Raw genomic sequence first — 12,166 nt, forward strand, 5'->3', positions numbered from 1 at the left:
CAAGGCAGCATAGTTTGGGATAAGGGACAGGAGATTCACAGTGGATTGGAGAATAAAAGAAACAAACTTATTTCTGCTCAGTAGACGGTGGAAATCTGGAATACACTGCCTGGGTAGGTCGTGGAGGCCAGAAAACTTACAACGTTTAGAAACATTTTTGGTCAAGCACTTGAAATATCATAGTGTTCAAGGAGGCAGTAAGGACTGCAATAGCTGAAAGCCAGAGTAAATAAATGTGGAGCTGGAAAAGCACGGGTCAGATAGCATCCAAGGAGCAGGAAAGTCAATGTTTCAGGCCGAAACCTTTCGTCAGGACTGGAAGTTCAAGGATATGGGACCAATGTAGTAAATTGGGATTGGCGTGTCTTGAGTGGTCAGTCATTGCCAATACAAACTCGATGGGGTGAAGGACCTTTACAGCGTTACATGACTATGACAATGATTCGTGAGACAAAACTGCAAAACGTCTCCATATTCCTCCTATTCCTACACTCATTTCCACTAGTCCCCCACTCCCACACTCTACTCTTCATTACCTGTCCCCAGGCTCTGTATCTAGACTCCCCTCTTCTCCATATCCTCCTCCCTTGCTCCCACACATTCCTCTACCTGAAAAGTTGTCACTCACCAATCTCTTTCTCCCTTTCTTCTCGCCGTTCCTTGGCTAGTCTCTGTCTTTCAACTGTCTTTAGAGTGGAGCCGTCTATCACTGATTAAGAGAAATCACATAATATTAGTGAGTAGAGATGATGAGCTGGTTGATGAGTATTTTCTTTCCTACTGACAAAGCAAACTTGTTGGAGGGACAGAGTGGCCAGTCAGTAGAAACACTTCTACTGATAGACTGAGGCTAAATGTATTTGGAACACTCAGCAGCGAATGTAGCTGGAACATCAGCCAACGGCTATAGTCTAGTCAATGATGGACTGTAACTAGAGGCATGCTGCAGGGTTCAGTTCTCAGACCTCAGCCATTTACAATCTGTATAAACGAATTGCAAACAGGCACAGAAAGTAACATAGCAAAATTTGTAGATGATACTAAAACTAAAGAGTTTACAGATGGATATCGACTGGCTAGGACAGTGGGCCAGAATCAGGCATATAGAGTTTGATGTGGGTAAGTGTAAGTTTGTCCATTTCTGTGGGAAAATAATAAAAGGACAAATTATTAAATGGGAGGCAGATTCAAAATGCAGAGGAATCTGGGTGTCCTTGTAAATGAATTGCAAAAAGTGGGTATGCAGATGCACCATATGTCAAGAAAGGCAAATGGAATCTTGACATTTATTGCACAAGAACTGGACTATAAAAATAAAGAAGTGTTACTACAAATACATAAGATGCTGGTGAGGCTATATCCGGAGTAGTGCATCCAGTTTTGTCTCCTTACTTAAGGAAGAAGGTGGTGCCACTGGAGGCAGTTCAGGGCCGGGAGAGTGGGGGGCTCACCAGATTGATTCCAGGGATGAAAGGACTGTCGTGCAAAGAACAGATGAATAGCCTGGGCTTGTACTCGCTGGAGTTCAGAAAAATGACGGGGGACTTGATTGAGATGTATAAAATTCCAAAAAAAGACTGGTTTGTTAAATATGGAACAGATGTGGAATGTCTTAAACAAGATGCTACAGATACAGTGAGAGCAGATATGTTCAAAACCAAGTTTAGGATAGGGTTGTGAATCTATGGGACTCACTGCACAGAGTGCAGCAGACGCCGAATCAAAATCAACAGAATCAAGAAAGAAATAGATATGTTTCCGATAAAAAGCGCAATAAAGGACAATGTGAAGCTGGCTGGAAAATGGTGCTGAGACCAGGAAAGGTCAGCCCTGATTATGTTTAATGGCGGAGCAGGTTTGAAGGGCTGGGTTACTTACACCCGCCCCTATAATCTAGGTTCCCAAATTGAAAAGCAAAACACGTCATGCACTCGGAGTACTTTTGATCAGGGAATCAGAAATGAGGCTAGTGCTCATCGACAACCAATTAAAACAACTGTGCAAAAGAAAAAAAACAAACTTATTGTCTGTTATAATAAAATGTGAGGCTGGATGAACACAGCAGGCCCAGTAGCACAAAAGCTGACGTTTCGGGCCTAGACCCTTCATCACCCTCTGATGAAGGGTCTAGGCCAGAAACATCAGCTTTTGTGCTCCTGAGATGCTGCTGGGCCTGCTGTGTTCATCCAGCCTCACATTTTATTATCTTGGATTCTCCAGCATCTGCAGTTCCCATTATCACTTATTGTCTGTTATCTTGTCCCAGACTCTTCCATAAGATTCCCTGCAAATTATTCCATCCCAGCAATTGCAGCACCAGAACTTGAAGCACTTTGGAAAGTAGGGGAGGCACAAAGATACCCAGCAAGAGAGAAAGAATAGCAAAGTGTAGACTCTAGCAGAGAGATCAGCTCTATCATCTGAGAAAATAATTTTCATTTATCAAACTAAATCAGAGATACACAGCAAAGAGTCCATTCATTCCATTGTCCCTGTGCTGTCTCTCATAACTCCTACTCTTTGCTCAAAGTTTTTATTTACCCCACCTTGTGGTTTTGTGGGAGAGGGCACGAGATTGGAAAATTGATACTCGGACTCAGATCATTGTGCATCCGAGCTGTCATTTTGCCTGGTGATAAAGAACCAGATGTTAAATGGCTACTTGCATGGTACTCTGAAGTGTCCAAGTGGAGTAAGCTGTTTAAAACCGGTTTAAATGCACATTGGCTGCTACTTTACAATGATCTAAACTAGACTGTGCACAAACTCTGGATGGACTTGCCACAGAATGGACATGGATGACCAGGGTCAACGATCTCAACCTGTATCAATCAGCTCAGCAGGGATTCGGGTACCTGGTTTGTTTGGTGCCTTTGCAACGACTGGTGCTGGGTCAGAGGAAACAGGACTATTTACACTTTGGCTTCTTCTTTCCTCTGCTTCGGCTTGTGCTGCAGCCACTGAGAAAGAGAAAAACAAAATCTTCAAAATAATATAGCACAGGTGAGACACACATGGCCATTTGTGCTCGTGTCTGCTCTTGGAAAGAGCAAATTACTAGTCCTATTGTCCTTCTCTTTCCCCACTGCTTTGTACATTTTTCTTTTCAAATAATTCTCACTGAAAGTCATGGCTGAATACATACCCACCACCTCTTCAGGCAGTGTGGTCACAACTACATCACAGTCAACGTCAAAAAGGGAATCTTCTTGGATTCTGATTCTTTTGCCAATTATACTCAATCTGTCCCTCTCTGATTACTGACCCTATAGCCAATGGAAACATGGCGTCTTTATTTATTTTACCAAAAGCCTTCATGATTTTCACAATCTTTGTGAAAATTCTGTCAGACATCTCTGCTCAAAAGGTGAATCATTCCATCTTCTCCATGTAACTGATATTCCTCATTCTAGTTTCTGCTTCGTAAGGCCTTGACATCTTTCCTAAAGTATGGAGCCTACAATTGAACAACTAGCTGTGCCTTAACCAATGGTTTACAAGGTTTTCTATGATCTCCAATGCTTTTGTACCCTATTCCTCTATCAATAAAGCTTGGGGTTCCATTTGGCTTTGCAACAGCAAACTGAGCCATCTGTCATTCTTCGGACGAAAATGTATCATTAGCAATTCTCTGTTAAACTTCACTAGTGATGCACTTGCCCATTTCATAGTAATAGTACACATCCTGCTAAAATCTATCTACAGCATAGTCACAAACAATACAGTTTTTGAAAGAACAGATGGCACCCATTATGGTACACCAGTTCTGGATAGCAGTTTCTGAAAATGAATGAAACACCTTGATAACTGCTGAAAAAATCTGAAAATATTGAACAATATTACGTACTAGACATGCTTGCCGAGCCAGTGGGTTCAGTTGCAAACATTTCATCACCCTGCTAGGTAACATTGTCAATGTGCCTCCAGTGAAACATCCCGCTTGTTATTTATGCACCTCAGTTTACTGGGGTGGTTAACATTACTTCCGATTTGTACACAGGGTCCAATTCAATGTGCTTGCTGATGGAGTTGCAGTTGGAATACCAGGCCTGCAGGAATTCCCTGACAAGTCGCTGTTTGGCTTGTGCGATTATTGATGTGTTGCCCCAGTTGAATGAGTGTCCCTCAGTTTGGCTGATATGCTATTTTGATACACGAGTAGCCCACAAACCTCCCTACGACAGCTACTGATGAACGTAAAGGATCCCATACACAAAACCAGCAAAACTGGGGTAATATACAAAATACCATGCAAGGACTGTGACAAACACTACATATGCCAAACCAGAAGAAAATTGACTACACAGATACATGAACTCCATCTAGCCACCAAGAGACAAGACCAATTCTCACTTGCCTCACTTCACACGGACAAGAAGGACGCATTCAACTGGGACAACACATCAGTAATCTCACAAGCCAAAGAGAGACACGCCAGGGAATTCCTGGAGGCCTGGTATTCGAACTGGAACTCCATCAAGTATTGAATTAAATCCCGTATACAAAACCGGAAGTAACAAGTGGAAACAGAATACCAACTTTGCACTGGAGGTACACTGACGGCGTTACCTAGCAAGGTGAGGAAACATTTGTAACCAAGCCCACCAGCATGGTGATAATAAAATGTGAGGCTGGATGAACACAGCAGGCCAAGCAGCATCTCAGGAGCACAAAAGCTGACGTTTCGGGCCTAGACCCTTCATCAGAGAGGGGGATGGGGAGAGGGAGCTGGAATAAATAGGGAGAGAGGGGGAGGCGGACCGAAGATGGAGAGTAAAGAAGATAGTTGGAGAGAGTATAGGTGGGGAGATAGGGAGGGGAGACGGACAGGTCAAGGAGATGGGATGAGGTTAGTAGGTAGCTGGGGGTGCGGCTTGGTGTGGGAGGAAGGGATGGGTGAGAGGAAGAACAGGTTAGGGAGGCAGAGACAGGTTGGACTGGTTTTGGGATGCAGTGGGTGGGGGGGGAAGAGCTGGGCTGGTTGTGTGGTGCAGTGGGGGGAGGGGACGAACTAGGCTGGTTTAGGGATGCAGTAGGGGAAGGGGAGATTTTGAAACTGGTGAAGTCCACATTGATACCATATGGCTGCAGGGTTCCCAGGCGGAATATGAGTTGCTGTTCCTGCAACCTTCGGGTGGCATCATTGTAGCAGTGCAGGAGGCCCATGATGGACATGTCATCTAGAGAATGCGAGGGGGAGTGGAAATGGTTTGCGACTGGGAGGTGCAGTTGTTTGTTGCGAACTGAGCGGAGGTGTTCTGCAAAGCGGTCTCCAAGCCTCCGCTTGGTTTCCACAATGTAGAGGAAGCCGCACCGGGTACAGTGGATGCAGTATACCACATTGGCAGGTGTGCAGGTGAACCTCTGCTTAATGTGGAATGTCATCTTGGGGCCTGGGATGGGGGTGAGGGAGGAGGTGTGGGGACAAGTGTAGCATTTCCTGCGGTTGCAGGGGAAGGTGCCGGGTGTGGTGGGGTTGGAGGGCGCTCCACACTGCCCTCCAACCCCACCACACCCGGCACCTTCCCCTGCAACCGCAGGAAATGCTACACTTGTCCCCACACCTCCTCCCTCACCCCTATCGCAGGCCCCAAGATGACATTCCACATTAAGCAGAGGTTCACCTGCACATCTGCCAATGTGGTATACTGCATCCATTGTACCCGGTGCGGCTTCCTCTACATTGGGGAAACCAAGCGAAGGCTTGGAGACCGCTTTGCAGAACACCTCCGCTCAGTTCGAAACAAACAACTGCACCTCCCAGTCGCAAACCATTTCCACTCCCCCTCCCATTCTCTAGATGACATGCCCATCATGGGCCTCCTGCACTGCCACAATGATGCCACCCGAAGGTTGCAGGAACAGCAACTCATATTCCGCCTGGGAACCCTGCAGCCATATGGTATCAATGTGGACTTCACCAGTTTCAAAATCTCCCCTTCCCCTACTGCATCCCTAAACCAGCCCAGTTCGTCCCCTCCCCCCACTGCACCACACAACCAGCCCAGCTCTTCCCCCCACCCACTGCATCCCAAAACCAGTCCAACCTGTCTCTGCCTCCCTAACCGGTTCTTCCTCTCACCCATCCCTTCCTCCCACACCAAGCCGCACCCCCAGCTACCTACTAACCTCATCCCACCTCCTTGACCTGTCCGTCTCCCCTCCCTACCTCCCCACCTATACTCTCTCCACCTATCTTCTTTACTCTCCATCTTCGGTCCGCCTCCCCCTCTCTCCCTATTTATTCCAGCTCCCTCTCCCCATCCCCCTCTCTGATGAAGGGTCTAGGCCCGAAACGTCAGCTTTTGTGCTCCTGAGATGCTGCTTGGCCTGCTGTGTTCATCCGGCCTCACATTTTATTATCTTGGAATTCTCCAGCATCTGCAGTTCCCATCATCTCTAATGTTCTGGTGATCCAGGTTTGAATCACACCACAGCACATTATGGAATCTGAATTCAATAAAAATCTGGAATTGAGAGTCTAATAATGATCATGAAACCATTTTCGATTGCTGGGAAAAAACATCAGGTTCACTAATGCGCTTTAAGGAAGGAAACAGCAATCCTTACCTGGTCTGGACTACACGAGACTCTAAACCCACAGCAATGTGGTTGACTTTTAAATTGCCCTCTGAGATGGGCAATAAATGCTGGCCTAGCCACTGCTGCTCTCATCCAATAAGGAAAATAAAGATGTCACTGGAATCAAAACCGTCTCTCTCTACAGATGCTGCGAGACCTACAGCATTTTACACTATTAGATACTTGTTTTCAGAATGAGACAAGTGAATACCACTGCCCATCACCTGTCCTCTCAAGGGCAGCTGCAGTGTGGCACTGCATTCATATGCGAAGCAAGCTGGTTGGGTGCAAGGGTCAAAGGAACACAGGAATAGAAATAGGCCATGCAAGCCCTCGAGCCTGTCCCACCATTCAATCAGATCTGTGGCTCTTAGATTCTGTTGTAGAATCTCCAACTAGTGGAAATAGCTTATCTTTACCCACCCTGTCTTTCCTTGTTGATGTCTTGAAGACTTTAATCATATCCCTAATCTCTAAGTTCTCGAGAAAATAGGCCAAGTGTGCAAAATCTCTCCTCATAACTTAACCTCTGAATCCCAGGCATCATTCTTGCAAGCCTATGTTGCACTCGCTCCTCGGCCAAAATATCTTTCATAAGGTGTGTCTGCTCTCAGTAGGGGCTGAACAGCATTTTGTAAGACTACAGAATAACTTTCACATCTGCATACTCCAGTCCTCTAGATATAAGGGCCAGCATTCCATTAGCTTTCTTGAATTTTACTGGCACCTGTTCCTGGCATTTTAAAGATTTATGCAAATGAACATTCAAGTCTTTTTGGACAGCCACTGTTTCTAACTTCATATCACCTAGAAATTACCCAGATCTATCCTCTTTCAACTTCTTAAGCAACAGTGACATGTGCAATTTTTCTAATCCTAAAAGGTCAAGTCTTGAACAGAGAAGTCTAAAGATTACAGTTAAGGCATCTACAATGCGCTCTCCTATTTCACGGTCAGATGGAATCCATCAAGTCCTGGGGATTTGTTACTCTTTAGTTGCATTAAGTTGATCAATGTTTTCTTTAATTCACTCGATATGGGCGTTGGATGACCAGCATTTATTGTCTGCCCCCTTGAGAAGGTGGTGGTGAGGTGCTTTCTTGAACCGCTGTAATCCATGTACTGTAGGTAGACCCACAATGCCGTTAGTGAGAGAATTCCAGGATTTTGACCTTGAGACAGCAAAGGAACAGTGATATATTTCCAAGTCAGAATGGTGAGTGACTTGGAGAGGCACTTGCAGGTTGTAATTGCTAACGTTAATTTTGCTTAGCCTCTTTCCCTGATGTATCACTAATTTTCTCAGGGCTTCCTGCAGGATCTGAGGCATGCTAATCATCCAACATGTCTGCCATTTCTCCACAGTCATTTGTAATATCCCCATTTTCAATCTTTAGTGGGCCAACATTGCTGCTGATCACCTGCTTTCCCTTATGTAACTATAACATTTATTTTTACTGATTTTGACGTCCCTGGTAAGTTTCCTTTCATATAGCTTACAAGAGCTACAAAAAGGGATTGTGGTCCTTTGCTAGTCTTTGAATCTTTCCCATTCAGCAGGCTGTACTGCTTTAAGCATTTTGGTAAGCTCTTTCTTTTAGTTTTGCTGTCCCTTGTTACTCTAGTTGCTCATGGCTGTTTTTCTGTGAAGCAGAGCTTTATTCTCTAGGACATATAAACTGGTCCAAAAAGAAACATTTAATACAATACAAACAGCCTCTAATGTCAGTCTTCACTCCCACCCACCTGCCCCTCCATCCCAAGTGACCAACACCCATCCCAACTCCCTACCTACACTCACCTTCACTGGCTCCATCCCCACCCCCTTGACCTGTCTGTCTTTTCTCCACCTATCTGCTCCTCTATCCACCTTCCATCATAACCTCCGCCTCTCTCCCTATTCATTTCAGAATCCCGTTCCGCTCCCCCATTTCGGAAGAAAGGTCCAGACCCGAAATGTCAGCAAACCTGCTCCTCTGATGCTGCCTGGCCTGCTGTGTTCATGCAGCTCTACACCTTGTTATCCAATGTTTTTCAGTTGTTTTACCCATTAGCAGATTTTTCTAGATAACTGTGGACAGTCTGTCTCATCTTTTTAAAGTCAGCCTTACACAAACCAAAAAAAACTTAGTTGTTTCATGCTTTTCGCTTTCAAATGCTACACTGAACTCAATCATGTTATGATCGTTACTTAATAAATGTTCATGCACTATTTGTTTACTAATTAAATTTGGCTCATTATTAAATCCAAATCTGTTTGTCCCCTTGTTGCATTCAGGGCATATTGCTTAAATTTCTTTGGGGAAACATTCACTTTTGATGAGCCTGAAAGATTTTGATCATCTCCTGATGCTCGACCACAAACCATCAATATTATATTTCACACAATGTATCCTTGGCCTCTAAATAGCTAGTTCACTACCATAAGCACAGCACCATCATACCTATGCTATACAGTCATAGAATCTACATCACTGATAAAAGCCCTTCAGCCCATCATAGCTGCACTGGTCAAACAGAACCATAATTATTCTGATCCCATTTCCAATAGCCTTGTTTTCCTCTGCATCACAAGTACACATCTAAATACTTAAATATTATGAGTGTTTCTGGTTCTAGCACTCTCACATGCAGTCAGTTTCAGATTTTCACCACCCTCTGGATGAAAAAAAATGTTTCCTCATCTCATCTAGGCCATCTGCCCACTACCTTAAATCTAAGCCCCTGGTGATCGATCCTTCCAACAAGGGGATAGTTTCTTTCCTGTCTGCCCTTCTACTCTCCTCAAAATTTTATACATCTCAATCATGTCTTCCCACAGTTTCCTCTCCTCCAACACCAGTGATCAGCCCATTTGACCAGCCCATCTATATTTTGTAATCTAAGGCTATCCTGCTCACTATTTACCACCCAACTAATTTTTATATCAACTGCGAATTTACCGATTACCTTCCCATATTCATATATAGAAAAGGTTGAGAGTAGGGAGGTCCGAAATAAAGTTTCAGGGACGCAAGATGGCACCGGCAAGCAAGAAGTTGGTTTGAAGTGTGTCTACTTCAACGCCAGGAGCGTCCGGAATAAGGTGGGTGAACTTGCAGCACGGGTTAGTACCTGGGACTTCAATATTGTGGCCATTTTGGAGACATGGATAGATCAGGGACAGGAATGGTTGTTGCAGGTTTTGGGATTTAGATGTTTCAGTAAGAACAGAAAAGATGGTAAAAGCGGGGGGCGGGGGGGTGTGGCATTGTTGGTCAAGGACAGCAATACAGTTGCAGAAAGGATGTTTGGGGACTCATCAACTGAGGTAGTATGGGCTGAGGTTAGAAACAGGAAAGGAGAGATCAGCCTGTTGGGAGTTTTCTATACGCCTCCAAGTAGTTCCAGATATGTAGAGGAAAGAATAGCAAAGATGATTATCGATAGGAGTGAGACAAACAGGGTAGTTGTCATGGGGGACTTCAACTTTCCAAATATTGACTGGGAACACTATAGCTCGAGTACTATAGATGGATCAGCTTTTGCCCAGTGTGTGCAGGAGGGCTTCTGGACACAGTATGTAGATAGGCCAACAAGGGGCAAAGCCACATTAGATTTGATACTGGGTAATGAGCCCGGGCAGGTGAGCACTTTGGTGATAACGATCACAATTCTGTTATGTTTACTTTAGTGATGGAAAGGGATAGGCGTATACCACTGGGCAAGAGTTATAGCTGGGGGAAAGGCAATTACGATGAGATTAGGCAAGATTTAGGGAGCATAGGATGGGGAAGGATACTGCAAGGGATGGGCACATTAGAAATGTGGAGCCTATTCAAGGAAAAGCTCCTGTGTGTCCTAGATAAGTATGTACCTGTCAGCAGGGAGGAAGCTGCAGACGCGGGAGCCATGGTTTATGAAAGAAGTGGAATCTCTGGTCAAGAGGAAGAAGGCGGCTTATGTTAGGATGAGATGTGAAGGCTCAGTTAGGGCGCTTGAGGGCTACAAGGTAGCCAGGAAAGACCTAAACAGAGAGCTCAGAACAGCCAGGAGGAGACATGAGAAGTTGTTGGCAGATAGGCTCAGGGTAAACCCTAAGGCTTTCTATAGGTACATAAGGAATAAAAGAATGACGAGAGTAAGATTAGGGCCAATCAAGGATAGTAGTGGGAAGTCGTGTGTGGTGTCAGAGGAAATAGGGGAACACTAAATGAATATTTTTCTACAGTATTCACTCTAGAAAACGACAATGTTGTCAAGGAGAATACTGAGATACAGGCTACTAGACTAGGTGGGATTGAGGTTCACAAGGAAGAGGTATTAGAAATCCTACAGAGTGTGAAAATAGATAAGTCCCCTGGGCCGGTTAGGATTTATCCTAGGATCTTCTGGGAAGCCAGGGAGGAGATTGCCGAGCCTTTGGCATTGATTTTTAACTCGTCATTGTCTACAGGAATAGTGCCAGATGACTGGAGAATAGCAAATGTGGTTCCCCTGTTCAAGAAGGGGAGTAGAGACAACCCTGGTAATTATAGACCAGCGAGCCTTACCTCAGTTGTTGGTAAAGTGTTGGAAAAGGTTATAAGGGATAGGATTTATAATCATCTAGAAAAGAATAAATTGATTCAGGATAGTCAGCACGGATTTGTGAAGGGAAGGTCGTGCCTCACAAACCTTATTGAGTTCTTTGAGAAGGTAACCAAACAGGTAGATGAGAGTAAACCGGTTGATGTGGTGTATATGGATTTCAGCAAGGCGTTCAATAAGGTTCCCCACAATAGGCTATTGTACAAAATGCGGAGGAATGAGATTATGGGAGATATAGTACAGGCCCTTCGGCCCTTGATGTTGTGCCGACCTGTCGTACCGATCTCAAGCCCATCTAACCTACACTATTCCATGTACGTCCATATGCTTGTCCAATGACGACTTAAATGTACCTAAAGTTGGCGAATCTACTACCGTTGCAGGCAAAGCATTCTATTCCCTTACTACACTCTGAGTAAAGAAACTACCTCTGACATCTGTCCTATATGTTTCACACCTCAATTTAAAGCTATGCCCCCTCGTGTTCACTGTCACCATCCTAGGAAAAAGGTTCTCCCTATCCACTCTATCTAACCATCCGATTATGTACTTGTAAAATAACTTTGGAATTTCCTTTATTTTATGCGCCAGTATCCTTTCATAGCCCCTTTAGCTTTCCTAACCTCCCTCTTGCACATTCTATATTCTACTAGGACCCCGGCTGTTTTGAGCCCTCAGTATCTGCCATAAGCCTCCACTTTTTCCTCTGAATCCGATGCTCTACATCGCTTAACATCAGGGTTCACAGGATTTGTTCCACCCTTTTGCTTTTCTGGAAAATGTTGGCCCCGTTCTTTCCATATTTTCTTCCTGCCACCCCACAGTTCAGAGACAGATTTACTCGCAGGTTCTTCTGAACCATGGTGGCCAAATCACAGCTGATCTTAGTAAAGGTGACCTTCCCCCCGTTGAGATATGTGTTTTCAGGCCCATTCTTGTCCTTTCCCTAATAATCCTGAATCTCTGAGTTATGATCACTCCCCACTGATACTTCAAACACTTGCCCAGGTTCGGT

General features: G+C 44.7%; 1 protein-coding gene across 7 annotated transcripts in view; it reads right to left on the reverse strand.

The window, feature by feature from the left end:
• The window catches only part of map7d3 (MAP7 domain containing 3), a 112,817-nt gene that overhangs the window by 69,224 nt on the left and 31,427 nt on the right, over positions 1-12,166 (reverse strand). For all 7 annotated transcript variants that reach the window (XM_059651315.1, XM_059651312.1, XM_059651314.1 and 4 more), the window contains exons 2-3: positions 2,856-2,960; positions 629-709 (exon numbers count right to left, since the gene is read on the reverse strand). In XM_059651315.1, the coding sequence (XP_059507298.1) occupies positions 629-709; positions 2,856-2,960 (186 nt within the window). The remainder of the gene's footprint in view (positions 1-628; positions 710-2,855; positions 2,961-12,166) is intronic.

Source organism: Stegostoma tigrinum, chromosome 15 (genome assembly GCF_030684315.1).
Source record: "Stegostoma tigrinum isolate sSteTig4 chromosome 15, sSteTig4.hap1, whole genome shotgun sequence".
NCBI lineage: Eukaryota > Metazoa > Chordata > Chondrichthyes > Orectolobiformes > Stegostomatidae > Stegostoma > Stegostoma tigrinum.